A 20,557-nucleotide genomic window follows, 5' to 3' on the forward strand; every position below is an offset into this window, starting at 1 on the left:
TTCAACATATATTAAACGTAAACATCAAATCAATTACATGACTTAATGATTTAATTCATTTTGTGTAAACACAGCTCATATCTTAGAAAAATGTTCGTGGTATTGAAACCTTGACTCTTTAAAACAATTTTTTTTGTTGCTGGTCATTTTGTATTATGATAAACATCTTTCTAGTTATACTAAGCTCCAGAATATTTTACATCAGTTTACTGTAGAAAAGAACAATAAAAATAAAGTCAACAACCCATTTTGACTCATTCTGAAGTTTATTTGTCCTGTTTCATGAATATTTTTGATCATCAAAAGGCCTTATAAACAGTTTATGGCTCGCAGAGATAGATTGTGATTGCTTACAGGATTTTTTTTCTTCTTCACAAATCCCTTTAGTCCTTTGGGAGAATCAAAATAATCACAGATTGCATCACGAACGCTTGTGCCATCTTTAAAAATTCATTGTCCTATCCGTGTCACGCTTTACATTAATGCAACAAAAACTTTTATTTTCCAATTTCTTCAACTTTAATATTTGAGGCAACACAAAAGATCTTAATGCAACGAACACGGTTTGATTTTGTATTTTTAATCTGTGATGGGTCACGGGACGGTAAAATGTTCTGTTTCTTCATGCACAGGCATCCTTCATAGAGAACCTTCATCGACTGTGTTTTCATTGATTTTCAATATTAACAATGTGCACCGGTACGTGCCAGATTTACTCTCCGGAGCTTGTGGCTTTTTTTATCGCAGAGAAAACGTACCACACAATCTCAGTTAATCTATGACCCGATGTGAATACACTCTCTCTCACACACAAACCAACTCAAAACATCTTTAAAAAAGTTGTAAAATGACAAAAAAAAAACATTCAACATTCAACAAAAAAACTAATGAATTCCAAAACATAAACAAAGAGAGAGATCCAGAGAAAGAGACCATCCCTCTCTCTCTCTGGTGAAATACAGGGGCAAACCCCCCAGAATCCTTCGGGCCTGAGGCACTGTGACCCATTAGTACTCTATTTCCAGTGATGTCATAATTCGGGTCGTTTTGGTGACCTCTGTGACCACAACGGTGACCGCAGACCCCCTCTGACCCTAACAGTAGAAGTAAAGGGCGAGTGTTGGGTAACCTCACCACAAGAGCCCCTGACCGGGACAAGAAAGAGATACGGATGATGGGGCGCTCTGGGGGTTTGGGACAGAGGAGAGGTGAGGCCGGGGCCCTTCCCGGGGGACTAGCGGTTGTTCTTGGCCGCCTCTTTAGCTGCTATAATCAACGGTGTGAGACTGGAAAGAGGCTTCGCCACTTTCAGGAACTGATGCTGCAAGAATAAAAAGAGACGTGCGTTGTTACATTGCATTTGTGTAAATCAGGCACATTTACAAGCGCATATTATAAAGAAAATGGTTCATATTAACAACCTATTTCAAAAACATCATGGTTAAAAGATAAATAATTACTTCAGAAGCTGAGAAAAATACAACATCACACTTTAAAACAAAAGTGCTTCTAAAGGTCATTCGGATGCCATAGAAGAACCTTTTGGTTCCATAAAGAACCTTTAAAGTCCCCTAGACTGGAAGTTGCGATCGTTTGTACTTCAGTATTTCCGAGTGAAAAGGAATTTCAAAGGAGAAATTTAGGGGCGTGGCTTGCGTTTTTCACTGCAAATTGATTGGATGTGTAAACACAGCTGTTGCATTTATAAAGGAGGCTGAAAGCTGAAGGGGAGGAGTTAACGGATGCAGCGCCCAAGCCGTCTTACATACGTCATTTGGAAGTGCTTTTTCAGATTTTAACTGAAGATTATGAGGGCACATGAATTTAAAAAAGAAAACGACCCCCGTGGATAAGCCATTTACTATAAACGCTGCAATATTTCAAGAAAAAATAAGACATTTTTTATCTCACCAGGACCTTAAGATCTGAAGAACATTTCTTTTTCACAAACGGTTCTTTGCGGCGAAAAAAGGTTTGAACCAAAAATGGTGCTTCTATGGCATCGCTGTCAAGAACCTTTTAGGCACCTTTATTTTTAAGAGTGTATATTGGACCGTCGATTAGGGGATTAGTTTTGGAAAGCACATTTCTGTACCAGGATTTTCCAGGATCTGTATTTTTTTAGGGTCACCAGCGGGTAATCAGACAGAGTTTCTTCATACTGTATTAAATCAGTTCTATTTTCTGCACCCACTCAGTGTTCAATATCTGATATTTTCTTATACCGCTCTCAATTCCCACTTGAGTCATATGACGCGTTACACAACATCAATAGTGACGCGCACACATTTTCAGGGCTTTTTATGTTTTGGCAACAGACTAAACTTTTCTAATTCAGATGTGAGTGTGGGAGTCATGCCACAGAGAGAGATCTATTATGATTTATAAGTGCTGGAACTGAATGATTTTAAGTTAAATTTGCCTTTCTGAAAATATAGAAACCATAGATATGTTTACGTAGATGCCACACTCGATCGCTCCAGACAGATCTGCCATCTTAAAACCATTAAGTTGCTGTCATCGCTCACAATAAAAATCAATTTTCAAAGATTACAGCCTTGCATTTATGTATATATAATATAATCCATACTTCACTTGGTCCTGTAAAACAGAAAGATGCTAAACGTATAAGTGCACAAACAGACCTGTAAAAGATCTTTAGCAGAACCTCTCTTCTCGACGTCCATCTCCAGACAGCGGTTTAAGAAGTCTCTGAACACAGAGGAGAGTTTCTCTGGGTTTTGAAGCTCTGGGGTTCCATTGGTGGCGATGAGATAAAGAGCCTGAGCAACAGCAGAGGTTAAAGGTGTAGTTCAATCATTTGTCAAGTTTGCATTTCTTGTCGTCGGTTTGCAGCAAGCAGGTGTATACGTATAAATCAAAGTATCATGGTAAAACCATGGGATGCCATCAGTAATCACCGTACCACCACAGCACTTTCATTTGTAGTCTCTGTGTGTTTGTGGCTAAACCATTATTTGACCTGAGCTGTGTATGTGAAATGTGTTTTTTAAACACTGCTAATGAGAGGTTGCACATGTTGTATTTGAATTGGTTGACACTTCTCACCCTCAGTGGGTTTTCGTTGAGGTACGGCGGTTCACCCTCAATCATCTCAATAGCCATGATACCCAACGACCAGATGTCCACTTTCGGTCCGTAGGCCTTGCGAGTCACGACCTCCGGAGCCATCCAATACGGCGTCCCGACCATTGTGCTCCTCTTGCTCTGCTCAGGTGTGATCTGAGCGCAGAAGCCAAAATCAGCTGAGAGAGAGAGAGAGATGGATTCAATACAGATTGTTTTCTGAAACTGTTTCTCCATATTTCGTGATTTGTATTTTTTGCCATTAACCATTACAAGTCGTCACTCTTTATGGTGTTTTGCAAATATCTAACCAATAAAAAGTATTAAAAAGTGCTTGTCAACTTTGACGACACAGTATTTAATCATTTTGAAAAAGTACAGTGGTTTACCCATTTGCTGAAAAATGGGCATACGAGGTTTCAAAAGGACAGCGACAATATGTGATAAAAATGTGAATGCAAGTGATAAAATGTTGGCACAGATTCTTGTGACATAACTGGGATTCTTGCTCCCTCTACTGGGGGAAAAGCGCTTAACACATTCATGTTCTCATTAAACACCATCAAAGCAAATCATGAGACATTTCACAATCATCTGAATGACGGTATTTAGCACTTGATGAGGTCGATTCCAGGCCAAAGTCTTTTGAAGTTCACTCTTCTCTTTTCTCATGTTAATTGGACTAAAATTTAGGTCAGTTCATAGTTCACACAGAATGTCGAGCTCGGCTCTAAATAGGATTATTTTCTGCATGCACGCGTCCTCATTTCTGCCAAACGCAAAAGGACTCATGACAAAGAGACGGTTGTGGACATGAATGTTTACAATCCTGAGAGTTTAAACTAAAGGAATAATGTTGTATATCAGAAGATGAACACGCACTGAGTTTGACAGAGCCGTCCATGCCCAGGAGAATGTTGTCACTCTTGATGTCTCGGTGGATGACCTGATTTGAGTGTAGAAACTCCAGGGCTTGCAGACACTGCACGAAGAAGACAAGCAATGTTTCGATGAAGAGAAAATAATACAGTTTAGCAACAATAAAGAAATGCAAACTCTTATCATTTACTCTGCTTCATGTCTCATCCCAAATGTATTTGCTTTACTTTCCCCAGATGAACACAAAGGATTTTTGAGAACCAATGACGATCTATTATTTCACTTCAATACTGGATTTCTTTTATGATGGATGTATGTGCTTTTTTGGACCATTTTGAATGCCTTACATTTTTATATACAATCAAATTGGCTTTACAAGTCATCTTGTCCAGTGGTGAGTTGCAAAAAGTTGAAATTGCTTCTTGAAAATGTAAACAACCTTAATGTTTTAAACAGTATTTCATGGAAAGTGAAAACGATGCGAAGACAGCTTGATTTTACTTCCTAAATTAAGGCAGTAAATAGTGTATTTACGGACATAAAGCGATGGAAAACCTGTATGCGAAAACCTGTATGAAAACCTGTACGCATCAACATGGATAGCATGAGGGTGAGTAAATCCATTATCCAAAATGTGATTTGCGTTTCAAATCCGGTTCATTGCAGTTAAGATGGAAGCTTCAAACAACAGCGCAGCTCGCTGTTTCAGTCACACAATCATTCCACACTCACTTCCCGGCAGACGGCCGCTATCTGTGCTTCATCCATACACGTCTCTGTGACCACATCAGTCAGGGAACCTCCGGCCAGATACTCCATCACCACCCAGAGCTCATCCCCCACCAGGTAACTATGGAGACCAAAAAGCACCATCAACACATGCAGCATTGCTGAGTGATGCTGCAGCATCACCGTGACAACGGGAAGCGACAACCGGAGGTTTTATTAGTGCAAACATCCCAGTTACCATGGAAACAGACACACACATTACTCAGAGCTTTGAGTCAGCGTTAGGCCATGATGATGGCATCCGTTTAATTATGAAGTATTTGTGCTCTTAACACATTGCTGGTTCAATCCGGAGAAACGCTGACGTCAGATATTGAACACCGTGCGGTTTAAATGCATTAGTTAGTGATTTCTACATTACGCCGAATGATCCGTCTGCTAATTGAACTACATTGATTTAATTCTGAGCCCAATGAGTGCTCTTATTTCTGTGCTCGGACTTAAAAAGGCACTTAAACTTGCTATGCATCACCTCTCTGCTAATGTTACCATGACAACACGTAAGACCTCACCTGTCCAGGTAATTCACAATATTAGGGTTCTTGTTTTCCCTCATGACCAAAATCTCATTGATGATCAGCTCTTTCTTGGGCTGCTGTTGAAGGTTCATCTGTTTGATGGCCACCTGAGAAAGAGACGATTTACGTTACTGATGCTCTGGCTCCTTTAGTCTTCTTTTAATCTGTCTTTCCATTAATCCGAGCGAGTTTGCTTTGAGACCATCTGCCTGTCGTGTAGGTAAGATTAAATTGTGGAGAAATGTTCTCAGAAGATCAATATAAAATGTAGTGAGCCCTCCCGGCATCCCCTGATTCATTGTTATCGATCGGCGAGAATGCCAAAGGCACCGTGTCAGAACCGTTTATAATGATCTCTATTAACATGTGGGAGCTGAAATATATGTCCATACCTCCAAACCCAAATGCTAAGAGAGACACTTCTGCAACATGAATAAAATACTGTAGTATCCTTTTGTATTTACTAAAGGAAACCGTAGTTAGTATCGCTACACTTTGTTTATAAACAGTATACTACAGTATTCTGCAGCATTACCTACAGTGAATTGATAAACTGTGCTAAATAAATAAATTGTAAACCGTAGTAAATACTGCAGTATACTTTACTATTTATCAAGTATACTATACAGTGTTTTGGGGTAGGGCTGTGGATTTAAACAAATGATCGACCCTAACTATGAGCTATAAGATATTCTGTCTTCAGAATTGATCAAACCGTGTTGTATGTATGCTATCACGAGAGACACAGGTGTTTTAGTATTCTCACCTCTTGTCCTGTGGCGATGTCTATGGCTGTGTATACTGTACCAGATGCTCTGATCAGAAAAAACGCAAATATTCCATATGAATAAACATTTGAAGACAGGATACGTGACAAGATATGTCAAAACTGATACTCACCCTTGGCCAATCTTCTCAAATCGTGTATATTTCTTCTTCGGGTCACCCACACTGACTATACTACCTGTAGAGACGCACAACACTCTTATTGTGAAATTAAAAAGCTATATAAAGACACCATTGATTGAGGAATAAACAGTTATTAGGAATAATCCAAATAAAATTATTTCTGAGGATAAACAAAACCGACATATACAGTATGACGGACTCAGCTTTGAGACCAAGCGGTCATCTCAGCAAGAGTTGACTGAGATCAGACTTCAGAGTCATGCGGTAAAACAGATCAGTCAGTCAAGTTGACTAACCAGAGAGGAAAAAACAGCGGGGAAGAAAAGGCCTTTAACAGAATTACAGCCAGAGACATCAGAGAATCACGCAGAAGGCTGATAGGACGTCTCTGCGTCTTAAATTCAGACCACATAAGGAGTTGGATGTGCTGACCATTGATGGGTGGAGGATGACAGATCTTAACCTCTTAAAGAGATCGTTCACCACAAGATCAAAATGTCCTTATTCGTTTACTCACTGTCATTTCAAACCTTTTAAAGAACGTTGGTAACCAACAACATTCGACCTCATTGTATGAACAAAAAAGCGAAAAAAATTCTTCTTTTGCGTTTCAATTGAAGAAAGAGTCACATGCAGGTTTTGAATCACATGTGAGTGAATAAATAATTAAAGTGCTTTTATTTTGGGGTGAACTCTCTTTAAGACGTGCCCTGAATGGACAGAGGGGGGTCAGGAGAGACACACTGGATGGCTGAAAGCAGTTTTCTGGTCTTACCATTAGGGGGCGATCTTAACACGTCTGTAGCATGGGGTTTTTGATAGAATACAAGTTCTTAGAAAGCCATGCATCTTTAGTGTCCGGCCATACAAAAAATAACTGGGGATCATTTCATCGACAACTACATACTAGATACTAGCACACATCAAAATAAAGCAATAGCAAGATTTTTAAACAACACACTTGATCAAATACTGTACTATTCTTTAGTACTAGTTCCTGGATACCAAAGGGTTTTGAAACTTACTACAGTAAATATACAGAATATATTATGGTAAAAAAATACACTATACTGTACCGCTCTCAAATTAACTAAAGTTTACTATAGTAAACACTAACACTAGACTACAGTATTTTTATAAAGGAATACTTTTAACGAAAGTAATAAGCATTATATTAAAGACCAGAAATATAAAATGTTTTATGTAATAAATTATAACATACAGTCAGCAGATCATTCTTTCAAAATATGAATTCTATAAGTACTTTACATCTAAATATAAATCAGGGATTGTTTGTTATATTATTTTAATCGTGTGTGTTGGTAAAGCATTGGGTAAACGGCATGGGTTCGATTCCCAGAGTAAGAACATGTCTAGCTTGAATATTCTGACAAAAGTGTCTGCTAAATGAATAAATGTAAATGTAAGAACGAAGAGATCAACATATCGTACTATTTGATCACAAAAGAACGTGAATGTGACATTTATACTATATCAATTTATTAACATCTGCCATTTGCGTTAAAAGAATAGTTCACCGTCAAATTAAAAATCATGTCTTTATTTTCTCAACCTCGTCATTTCAAACCTGAATGACTTTTTTCTGCAGAACACAAATGAAGATATTTTGAAAAATGTTGATAACCGAAAGCAGTTGGTCCCCATTGATTTTGTGTCCATACAATGGAAGCAAAGTTTTTTGGTTCCCACCATTTTCCTAAATATCTTCTTTAGTGTTTTGCAGAAAAACGAAAACCATTTAAAATGACAACAGGGTGGGTAAATGATGACAGATTTTTCATTTGTAAGGTGAACGATTGCTTTAAGGAGTTGTGGGGTAACACATTTGACCTTCAAGCATTTCGGAGGTCGGCACTTACGCAGTTTTTCCAGTATTTCCTCGTCGGACATCTTTTTCTTGCGTGTCTTATCTGTGTTTTGTGGGGTGGAGGGAGCAGGGGGGGCGGCGGTGGTGGAGGGCGTCGGGGTGGGGCTGCCACCGTCTGCCACCCCGCTGGTGACGGGTGAAGTGGGAGCATCTTTGGTGGACAGAGGAGGAGGAAGAGGTTCAATTACAGAGCGCGTGTAGATCTGTGGGGTGGAGATGTGTGGTATTAGCAGCGGACGGGGAGAACACAACAACACAACAACATAACAGAACAGAAGAGAGGACTGCACACCCACACAGCACATAATGAACGCCTTGAGGTGTATTGTGAAAACATCAAAAATCTGTAACGCAAATCGTGCATCTTCTGTCCCTGCCAGCGTTAAAATATTTTGAGAGGATTATTCGGGTTAATAACCATTACTTATTACTTTTGGATGACCAGAAATTCGGACCACAGAGCCAAAGCATATTTTCCATCAATTCCTTTGGTCTATGGTCAGTGATTTCATCCCATAAAAAGTATGTGAAAAAAGCAGACTGCGGCGAGTTGCTGGACAGTCTTTCCTGTGGTATTTGGCTAAAATGAGTTGTAAAATGGACTGTTTTCTGAAATTTTGGCTCTGTGAGACTAGTAATAAACACAAAACAACTGAGTTAACAGCTCAAATTATCCACAATGACCGTATCTGGCCACATGGAGTCAGATGTAGCTATGGATGATTAATAATGCATTCTGGGAAAGATCAGGACCACTGGTGCCCACACAGACAATAAAACACATTCCAGCGATGCCTAGTCTCCAGTGAACATAACTCTCTACTCACACTCAGAAACTCTCAACATTTTTGCTTGCTGAAGCATCAGTTATATGTTCAGAGGGAGAAAGATCTGTGCTACGTCTTATGCATCCTGCACTTTATTTAAAAGACAATAAACAGAACCCAAAAAAGTTTGCAGAGAGATGTTGAGTCACCATGGCAACCCGGTGCCATCAGAATCAATTCTATTTGTACAGTATGTACATGTAATATTAAAATAAAACAAAGTTCCTTAAGATGTATTTCATGCTAACTGTTGCAACTGTTTGCAAATGTCACGACTTTAATATAATGTACTTTTAAACGTCTTTTTTGTGAGGTAGGCGGGATGCGAGACCGGTCTCGTATCACGGAGGAGATTTGGAGCATAAGATGACAAGCGACTGGACTGTCAGTGAGAGAGGACCAGGCCTGGACTTTATGTTATGGTTTGTGTGTGTCGCCGGCAGTCGCCCGTGAGCGTCTATTTACGTTTGATTTTATAAATTAAGTTATTTTATGTTCGCCGGTTCCCGTCTCCTTCCTTCACTTTTATGAATCTTGTTACAGTCTTCATTTATTTTAGGAATGTCAAATGATTAATCAGCATTATTCGCATCCAGAATATGTTTACATAATATTTTTCTGTGTACTTATGTGTATATTATTTTTTATTTATAAACATACACATACCTAGAAGATCGTTAAATGAATAAACATGTTTATATAATTTTAATTGTTGGTAAATATAAATAAATGCTGTCAATATTTCCTTAATTGTTTATAAATGCAAAAAGAATATGCACAGCACACAGACATATGGATTATTATAAGGTTCTATTGCCGGTCTGAGTAATTTTGAGATATTGTGATTTAAAGTTTTTGCATTTCATAGAGCAAAAAAAGATTTGAGGAACAAATCTCTTTTATTAATCAAATATCAACATTTTCTGAAATTTGTAAATGTTTTTTTGGAACCGGTCAAACGCAGAAAGAACCTTCTGATTCTGACAAATCACTTTCAAATTCAGAATTATAAGGTTCTCTGGTTATCTGCATAACATTTATTAAATATAATGAATAGATTTTCCAGCAACACAAACAATTTACTTTTGATAACATATGAAATAAGTGTATAATAATGTGTAATAAATGTGGGGTGGACACTTATTTCATATTTTAGGATGCTTTTTTTTCTTGTTCAAGTGAAGCATAAAGGGACGTGCAAATTGTTGTATCGATGTTTTATTGCCAGAAGGTGGAAGAGATCAAATGACTTTTAGAGACGTGCATGTCTGAAAACACATAATAATGTTTATTGTTGTAATCAAGACTCTTGACGTTGTTGACTATTTGGCATGAACTGCATCATGAGAGTCTATGATGTGTCTATAAATATTGCAGATAGAACCTTATAGCATCCAATTATAATTTGATTTTGTAGATAGAACCTTTTGTTGTCTTAAAGAAGTCCCAAAATGCACACATTTAAAAAGCAAATGAGGCGTGATGTAAATAAATTGTCACAGAATAAGAATATGCTCAAGAAAATACTCAATTTTGACCAAAATGTCAGATAGAACCTAAGGCGACGATATATTATGCAAACACAAACTTTCATCCTGAATGCGATTAATCGGGATGAATTCTTTGACAGCCGTAAATTATTCGTTATTATCAACTGCACGCAAAAGCTCTAAAAATGTAGTAAACAAAATTGAGAGACGAACACAAAAATAAGCAAGGAGGCGTGCGCTTTTCTTTTAAATGTCCACTCACAGATTTGGTGTGCTCGGGGCGAGGAGTGATCATTGGTGGAGGCGTGGCTTCATCTTCATCCTCATCCTCAGAGACGGTCGCCACCGCAGGTGTCTCAGAAACAGCCTTGGAGTTCTGCGGAGGATGAAACAAGCCGAACAGGACGTGAGGCAGAGGTTAGTGTGTAAAACAAACCCAACGCTAACATGCAAACTACAAGACTCTACATCTGCAACAACTGAGTCTGACAACCCCAATGACCTCAACCAGCTGACAAGAACCTGATCACCAGCTGAAACTCCCGTCGCCATCTTGTTTCAAGCTTTAAAACGGTCTCACGCTGAGCTACAGATTCTGTATCTCAGCTGGAAAACTGGAAGCCAAAAGATGCTGACTCACATCGCAGAGAGAGAGAGAGATGAACCCGTTGGCATTGCCTGAAGTGTTTGGCATTAATATTGTCCTTCTGTTCCGCGGGCAGCTCTTCACGACTCTGTTACCTTTCTGTTATCTCGCCTTCCTCCTGTGTTTACCCCCCCACGCTCCCTCTTTTATATTTCACGCCCGGCAAAACTCCCCGCTCTCGTCCTGTCCTCTGTCAATCTGTTATGTGGTTTTAAGAACTGAAATACAGAGCAGTTTCACTCACCGCTGCATTCGAAGAATTAAAGTTCTCTGCACTTTTATCTGAAAATAAAGAGAAATATGATCAATGAAAGTGTTATGCAATTGGGATGATGCCATTTTGGTTATGTGGGCACGCACTGCACCACCAAAAATATTATTTATGATGCAATGAAATGGAACATTTGAAGGGTTGGGTACCGAAACCCCCGGCGCACATGAGCGCGAGGTCCGGCTATGACCCAGCGCAGGATCGCATACTTAAGTATATAATAAAGTACTATACTACAGACTAGTAAAGTGAGCACTAAATACTATAATGCGACTGTGTTGGAGATAAAGGATGTGTGTTTGATTCTGGCTTATTTTGTTTCGTTTCATTTCTTATGAAGGTATATTCTGTTCTAAACAAATTCTGTAAATTCATGTGTGCATCAACGCTGCTCTGTACCTTTAACCCCCCGGTGTCGTCCGCGCGCACGCACACGTATGATTCGACTAGGCAAGACGTGACGATTCTGATTCGACTATGAAAATCCTTAGTCGGGGACACCCCTAAAAGTATACTACACTATTTACTACAGTTTATCAAGCTAACACAATATATACAGTATACTACAATAAACCACAGTTTAATATAATAAAAAGTACTAAAGTATATTGAAGTCGATCGATCAATTTATTGCAGTTAATATTACATAATACTGTAGTGTACAAAGGGAAGTGATACCCGTAACACACTTCAGTATATTATTATTTACAACCGTTTACTATAGTAAATATAAAAGAGTATTTACAACAGTTTATCAATTCACTGTAGTTAATACTACAATGTATATAACAAAGCATAGTAATACCAACAGTACAATATACTATAATATAATAAAGTACTATAGTGACTACTAAAGTGAGCACTCAATACTAGAATGCGACAGTGTTGGAGATAAAGGAAAACGTTTCATTAAAAATGACAAATAAATGTGTGCGCGTGCGTGTCAGACCTGTAAAGCTCATGTACTTCTGGCTGTTGGCTGTTTCTTTAGAGTCGTAGAATTTAAGGACATCGAGAACGGCCTGAGGATTCTTCTTCTGTTCTAGTTTGGTGATGTTGGACGTCTGAAGTAAGCGTGCCCACTGTTCTGGCATTCCCTAAATAAAACACACAAACTGATTAAAATATAAAAACAATGACAGCACTGATAATGGAAACAGTGCAGATATACTGATTAACAATCTCATATTTACATAGTAGTTCAACCTCAGAGATACCAGACAAAATGTTCCATACATTAAAAGTGACTGTACTTTGTCTCCAGTGGTTGGGTAAAAATGACAGAATAACTCTATTTTTGTGGAAATGTGACTGATAATATAATGATATAGAAATAATTCATGTGTGTTCTGCAACATAACCACACTCACTGTGAATTCACCCGTGACAGCATCAAATCCAACGTGGATGGTGTGTTCAAAGTCTGAGGGCAGAGAGATCTCTGGACGTTCCTTCTTTTTATTGGCTGAATGATGACAAGAGGCGGAGACATGTGTTGGGAAACAGGCAGTATAGAGATCATGGTTAAAAAATATTTAATCCAGGAGCCAAAATTGAATCATTGAAAAGATTTAAAGGAGCAATGTGGGGATTTTTGTGGCATCTAGTGGTGAGGTTGTGAATTGCATCCAACAGCTCAGTCCACATCTCCCCCCTCCCTTTTGAAGCATTATGGCGGATGATACAAATGTTGTCACGCTTTTCAATTACGTATTTAAGAAACGGGCTCTGTAGAGCAGTTTGTCCGTTTACTTCTAAACAGCTACTGTGGAAACAACATGATAAATTCCTTCTAAGGGGACCCGCGGTGTATGTTGATAGCAATAGCTCGTTCTAAGGTAATAAAAACATAAAGCTTCTTTATGTAAGGTGTACATACCTCTGAAGACATAGTTATGTATATTATATTGCATTTCTGTCAATGGATCCTCAAAAAAAATACACACTACTGTGGACCTTTAAGGCAAGGTTTCCCAATACGGCCTTTGCGAATCCCGTGTGGTACGTGAGGGAATCGCAGGTGGTTCGTGAGTTGGTATCAGGGTATATACAAGAATCACAGAGCTAAATTTAATACTTTTTAAGACCTTTTTTAAGACTCTTTCCATACATTTTAAGACCTCATCGCCACTTTTTTGTTTTAATCGGTAACATTGCGCCACTTTAACTTACAGTATATCATTTTTGTAAGATAGCACAACTAAACAGTCTTAGTTTGTGACTCCTTATTAACGAAACATAATGTAGAAGGGCGGGAACGAAGCACAAGATCATTAATCGAGCGACTAACCCAACGTAAGGTTTATTAGAAAGAGAAAGGAGGCTACCGTTATACGTTAACAATACAATAATAAATATAACTATAATAATAATGCAATATAACTTCAAATAAAAGTAGGCTAAATTAAAACAAAAATTGAGCCCTCTCCCTTCTTGAATAGCCTATATTAGGCCTATAACTGACTGTGGAAGGAAAGTACTGTACAACAAGTGTCCGTCAACATTATAAGCTTAAACTTTAAATAAACAAAAAACGTTGGATTATTATGACAACCATTTCAGATCACGTCTCTCCTCCAAACTCCTCCCACAAAAGCTGACTGTTTCCTCCGAGTGTGCACACATGGCCGGGATGCACAGAACATACTTTGACAAGTTGTTTAGTACGGGGAATTGTGCGCGCGAGGGGAAGCACAGGCGTCTAGAGAGACATCTTACAAAATGAGACGCATGAGAATGTGATGTCTTAAACTGATGCCCATTAGCATTGACCAATGCCAGTATCGATAGCATGCAATGACAATCCGGCATTTATTATTGGCTTTTACTCACTCTTGTCTCCTCCTCCGGTGAGTATAGATCGAATGAAACCTTCTTTTCTCCTCTTGTCCTCCGGGTTGGGCGGCAGCGGTTTGGAGCCGTGATTGAGGGGGCCGGAATCTTTACTGGACGAGCCAATCATGGTGCTGGTGTTCCTCATGGGCGGAGCCGGCGGCTTGTCTTCTACTTCCCCGTTGTCTGACATCTTCAGCTGTGGGCGTGGCTAAGTCTGAAACACAGCATTTCAGAGGCGGTGTCAGTGAAAAGAGGCGGGACTGGGGTCAATTAACACGCGAATAAAAGCAATTGAGCAATCATTTCTCAAAGAAAAAAACCTGTGACCTCTTCGATATACCAGGATTATGTAATACAGGAAACCCTGTTTTATTTTTGGCTTCTACTGTATGCGTGTATGTGCACACGCAAACCAATCACGAGACTGGGTGAACAAATACAAGCGTCCGTCAGAAACACATAACGGTCTGAACAAAGAAAATCTTTGAATTGGATTCGACCAAATCAATCAAACGAATCACTTCCTATTGTCCAATGTTTCAAAGGTTAAATGATCTCACAATTGTGCACTTTGGTTTAAAGCTTCTTCTGAATCAATGAATGTATAACAAACATTATCCGCTTGAGATGTTCAAAACACGTCAAATAAAGGCCTGTTGTCTCACTTGGCTCCTTTAGATCAACAATAAACAATCCCAGAAATAACCCCTTCCTTACCAAACTCTGCTCGGCATACTGACACACAGCGGTATTCCTGGTGAGAGCACAACTCCTGATCCTGACTCTCTCTCTCTCTCTCTCTCCGAGTGTGTGCGTTACTGTTTTTAAGAGGCTCCGCCCCCTGCTGTGATGTCACAGGTGAACAGGAAGCACTATGGGTTTGATCTGTGTCTGACCTCTCTGGTGATTATACATCTGAATATCTAAGACTCACATACACACACAGACAGACACGGAAATGGTAATACACGCAAACACACTTCAGCTGGAGGAAACACACAACACACAACACAAGACAGCAAGACAAACAAACACATTGTTAGACACACACACACAGCTGTTGAAAGAGTGTTTCAGACAGACAGGCCTGCTGTTTACGGTCCCACACACACACTGAAAAGCACACAACACCCGTGTGGCCTCACATTTCAGACACCGCTGTTGCTTTTAGCAGAAACCTGTCATCAGTCTGGTCTCTTTTATCTCTCACACACACATGCGCGCGCCTTAGGTAAACTCTAAATTCAGAGCAGAGGTGTAAAAGTTCACTATATAGAAATATAAGTCTTGTAAAACATGTCTTGACACACACGCACACACTGTCATCTAACACATTTCTGCTGCTTCTTATCGGAGCACACAAAGAGTTTCATTCATCCTTCATTATCAAAGATTACCTGGAAACCACAGAGATCCAAGCAACACTGTAATAAACTGTGTGTGGACGTAGTTAAATGACACAATCACACCTGATGGTTTTCTGTAGGGCTGTGACGTGCAGGCGAGACATAAGACGTGAGTAAGGTTTTATGCCCGGTCATCTGTCAAATCGGTTACGTCTGTTTTGTCAGAAACCTGTTGCTGACTCGCCGTTTGTGGACCAGGAGTATTTCCATCTCATCTAGATCAGATGATGATGAGCAATGACCAAACATACTTCACGACACCCGGGACATGACTTCAGTCGAACTCTCTCTAGACTTTCTCATGTTTTCTGTCTCTCTGACCCCTTCTTCCCCTTCTCATTACACAACAAGGATATAAAAGCTGTCTCACTGCTGGTTTCTCCACGGGAGCTTCTGGGTTTGGAATGTCTTTAGGTTTCTTTCTGTTTTTTTACACCATTGTTTCAAAGCAGTTTTATATTTATGCTTTCATTACTGAAAGACACATACAGAAGTGATGTCATACATAACTAGCAAACCGTTATAAATCAGACATGACAGACGAGTAAAGGGTTGCAGATCATAGATGTGAAAGGACTTTTAAACAAAGACGCATCATTCATCAAGTTATGAATGTGTCTCTCTCTCTCTGTGTGTGTGTGTGTGTGAGAGAGACACACGTTTATTAAATCTGCCACTGATGTAAATGTCGAATTTTACCAGTTCCGTTCATCAAAGGAGTTTGTGTGTCCGTGTGTTTGAAAGGATGAGGAAAAAGATTGCCGCACAAATGTTTTTATTAAATTCTGATGCTTCAAGAAAAGCTTGTATGTGCAGGTTTTTTCATTACCGCTAATAAAACAGCAACGTTATGACATTTATTCCGGACGCAGGATTTATTTACACCTGAAGCCGTGTGTCTGTGGAAAACGATTATTAGCTCAGTAGAGACATGCAGAGACAGAACTGGCACACGTGCGGTTTTATCCAATGAAAATTATACTGAACTGAGAAGCGAGACATGCTGCACACACACAAATGAGATCAAAAGAAATCTTTACACATTTGCAGAGGATTCAAATCTTGCCCATTTTGGTCTTGTTTATGTAAGGGGTAATCCATGGCTAGTCGTGCATTAAAGGATGGTTGCCTCCGCGAAATCCTTTAATGCACAGATAACCGTGGATTATCCCGCTTTTACCATGGTCATTTGCCAAGTTAAAGAAGTTATATATGTCTACACCGGACGCGGCGCAATGCGACAAGACAATAATTTTCAATTAAATGTATATAGCGCTCTTCACAATGTGCATTGTTCCAAAGCAGCTTTACAGGAGAAAATAAGAACTGAAAAACACAAAAAAAGTCAAACATAGCACAGTGCATGGTGTTTAAAGCAAAATTATTCTAGCAGATAATATTTAATAAATGCAGTTTCCCCGTGAGCAAGCCAGCGCGGCCTTGTGGCGTGGAAGCCAAACTCCAATTATAAATAAATGGAGAAACCAGACTCAGCAAGGAGGACCAGTTCTCCTCTGACGTGTCCCGGCTGCAGTCACTGACTTTGATTAAAAGTTAAGTTACTGAGTAATGATGTTTATGAAAAAATAGTGAGTTATAATTGTAAATTTTGTACACACTGGATGCGGCGTGACTCGACAATCCCATTAGAACAAGCCATGTCTTGTGGACTGAATGGAAGCTTCCGACCCCTGCATTAAACACGGTTTAAATGCACACCTGACCTTCCAGCCAATCAGAATCCTGTCTTCAAACAGACCATGCTATAAGCCCTTTTTATGGACACATTCGAGCCAATCAGAATCCAGTATTCAAACAGACCAATGTATGAGCCCTTTTAATGTACACCTTCCAGCCAATCAGATATGGTATAAACTAAATATAATTCATTTAAATATTCAAATGTATAAAACCTTAGGTTTATATTAAATCTTTACGTCTATAGTAAAAGCTTGACTGTTGGATCCTCACTCACTTGCTACGAAGTGCCTTTTTCAAACATTCAAGGTCACAAACCTGAAGTTGTACATTTGGCAAATCAAGAACGTGATTTAAACAGAAAAGCATTGATTTTAACTTATAAACATGATTATTTATACAAACTACTGAAAAACATCTGTGTAAGTCCAAGATTTTAGTGAGACCTTTAGTTTGTGAATATTCTTCGGTCTTTGTGTAACTGTCATCTCTCTCTCTGTCCTGCAGTTCTCATCAGTGAAGACGTCTCATATAATGAAACAGCGTCTCTCTCTTCTCTCTGGTGTCTTATGTTAACCTATGAGCACAAGCTCGATCTGATCTCCAAACGCTCCGACAGCAGCGAGAGTCTTAAATGAACATGACAGATGTGTTTCATTACAAGACCACTGAGACCTAAATCCATATCGGTCACTAACAATCTGTGTCAGCTCTGGACAAGGAAAATATTCAGGGTTACAGACTGGCAACCTTTCAGACAACGTGACATCACAATGGATTCTTTTGCTCTCTTGAAAAATATTTCTGACTATGTTGTATATGGTTGATCAATGTTATTAAGGAAATGTGTTATTAGGAAAAACACACAAAAATGAAACCCAACCATCGCTAACAAAATCAGGTCAAAGCGTACAAATGAGATCGCACATATTCATTTGATTTATCCAAAATAGTTCCTGTGAGATGGTGTTTGAATATGCAGATTCATTTACAGAGAGTTTAACGTTTAAGACTTTTTTTATCTTTTCAAAGAAAGCCGATTCAATCCCACTTTTGATTTTGCAATTAAATAGTTATAGCCTTTAACTTTGATATGCTTTCATTCCCTGGAGGTCTAGCAACCAAAAAGAACATTCAGACCCAGGACACGCGTCTCCCCGGCGAGGACGCACACTATCGGGGTTAGTATATGTATGTATATGTAAGTCCCCGCAAGCAAAATAATTACACATTCAGCTCATACGAGTAGAAACACGGGATGGTGTCGAGATGAGCACCGGTGGGGGTTTGTGGTACAGACAGGGTAAAGCGGTTCAACTTTAAGTACATGCTAATGAGTTCATCACGGAGGGGTTTATTTATCATATATTAAAAAAACGTCTGCTGGCTCCTCAATATGCTGAATTATTCCCATGAGACACAGAAACAAGGCGGTTGAGCAAACACATAAAATGTAATAACTGATATAAAACAATTCAAGCCAAGATAGAACCGTTTAGTTACGAAGCACATCACAGCTCATCTGAGTTATGTCGCTTTATACTATGGCACATTTTGGTTGTTTTCGTTACTGTATATTCAAAAATCTTTATTCATTTTTGGAATATTAGTGGACAGCTTATTTTCATATACATTTATAAATGATCAATTAAACTGCTTTCTGTTTTGTAACTATTTAATATTAATATTTAACGTGAGGTGTGTGTGGGATCTACAGAGTTCTGCAGTCAATCCGTGTGATCCTGCATGGCCAGAATACAACTACAGCAGATGGTACTAATGTAAAGCCGGCCAATTTATAGAGACTGAACGAGAGAGAGAGAGAGAGAGAGAGAGAGAGAGAGACAGAGACAGAGACAGAGACAGAGAGACAATGACTAATGACTATTGTGTTTGCATGTAAATACTTTTTTTAAAGAAGCAAACAAAAACTCAACCGTCAGTAAACACCATGTTTTAATCTCATAGAAACATGAAATACAACATCATTTTCCATATGAACAATTTCGGATCTCAAAACATATATTAAAATAGGTTATTTTGATAAAGCAATACTAACTCAAAAAGTCCAGCTTACTAACACAACAAAAACAAGTTTTTGCAGATAAACCCTTCATAGAAATGTCGTTGAGGATTACAATATGTTTTGCGGTGCTAATTTGTGCAAAAACATCCGTCTTTGCATCGCCCTTACACAAATGGCTTTATTTTGTGTTGATTTAAAATCAGGTGAATAAAGGCAATATCATTTACTCACCATTTGTTTGGTTAAAATCCTAAATTAGTCTCGGTTTGGTAAATTAGTGTTCACACAAATAAACACAAGAGACCTGTCCGACCCAAAAACCATTGTGTTTCCTATGGCATCAGAGAAAGAGACACTTCATCCATCATGCCTGTATCACGGTCTCAGCAATGAATGAAATAAAACTATAAAATTCTAGCCCCTCCGGCCAGGCATTTATAGAGAATGTTAATATATGTTACATAAAGTTTATGAATTAAAGCAAGTGAGTATATGTAACCTGTGCACGCTGTCGTTTCTGTCTCCATTGCAAATGCTTAACCGCACGCAATTGTCTAAACGGCCACAAGTTGGCGGCACTTATCGGTGAATCCGATATTAGAAAACATACCCAATGATGGGAAAATGCTTAAATATCTGAACAATTATCGGGACACGATGTATCCGTTTATCTCTAATAAACTTAAATTGCAAGTGTCACCTTATGAATTAGTTTTACTGAAGAAATATTTCATGTACGAGTTACTTCAATGCATTAATCTTTTTTACAAAGTTTAACTTTTGCATTCGAAGTAAAACCCTTAAACTTAACCACTATAGTTTTTAATAAAATATTTCTCACAGTAGTAACTATAGTTTAACCATTAAATACGTAATCGTTTTGAAGCAAAGTCCTAAATATTACCTACCTAAATAAAAAAAATTGTCATAACCTCTAGTAAATGATATATTATATTTAGTCGTCATTCAGAATCGTAAAAGAAACTTTGCAATCTCAATTTGAAACAAAAGAATCGTATTTGTGACCCTGGACAACAAAACCAGTCTTATGGGAAAATTTTGTGAAATTGAGATTTTTACATCAACTGAAAGCTGAATGGTTAAGCATTTTATTGATATATGGGTTAAGATGGGACAATATCTGGTGGAGATACAAGAATGTAAAACACTGGAAGTAAAGGGTGCAAAAAATCTAAATATTGAGAAAATCATCTTTGAAGTTGTTAATCCGAGGCACTGTAGCAGGCCATCCACTCACAAAAATAAAGTTTTTATATATTTTGGGTTG

At 38.6% G+C, this 20,557-nt stretch overlaps 1 protein-coding gene across 1 annotated transcript; it reads right to left on the bottom strand.

Moving 5' to 3' along the window:
• Nucleotides 1-244: 244 nt before the first annotated feature.
• On the bottom strand, nt 245-14,990 carry pak1 (p21 protein (Cdc42/Rac)-activated kinase 1). The gene is made up of 15 exons (XM_079465674.1): nt 14,857-14,990; nt 14,137-14,353; nt 12,675-12,769; nt 12,254-12,401; nt 11,278-11,315; nt 10,650-10,763; nt 8,063-8,273; nt 6,174-6,237; nt 6,040-6,088; nt 5,268-5,380; nt 4,699-4,816; nt 3,970-4,069; nt 3,070-3,266; nt 2,646-2,783; nt 245-1,321 (listed from the first exon to the last, which is right to left on the bottom strand). The coding sequence occupies exons 2-15, from the start codon at nt 14,327-14,329 to the stop codon at nt 1,235-1,237; spliced, it is 1,665 nt and encodes a 554-aa protein (XP_079321800.1). The 5' UTR covers nt 14,330-14,353; nt 14,857-14,990; the 3' UTR covers nt 245-1,234.
• Nucleotides 14,991-20,557: the final 5,567 nt, after the last annotated feature.

The sequence above is a fragment of the Barbatula barbatula genome, assembly GCF_947034865.1.
Source record: "Barbatula barbatula genome assembly, chromosome: 10".
Taxonomy (NCBI): Eukaryota; Metazoa; Chordata; class Actinopteri; order Cypriniformes; family Nemacheilidae; genus Barbatula; species Barbatula barbatula.

Bases quoted from the DNA above. Each gene is read 5' to 3' on its own strand.
- pak1 (XM_079465674.1), bottom strand. From the start codon at position 14,329: ATGTCAGACAACGGGGAAGTAGAAGACAAGCCGCCGGCTCCGCCCATG. The intron at 5,381-6,039 runs GTGAGAATACTA...TCTCTTTCTCAG, and splicing joins ACATCGCCACAGGACAAGAG to GTGGCCATCAAACAGATGAA. The intron at 3,267-3,969 runs GTGCGTGTTCAT...TCTCTCTCTCAG, and splicing joins GGACGGCTCTGTCAAACTCA to CTGATTTTGGCTTCTGCGCT.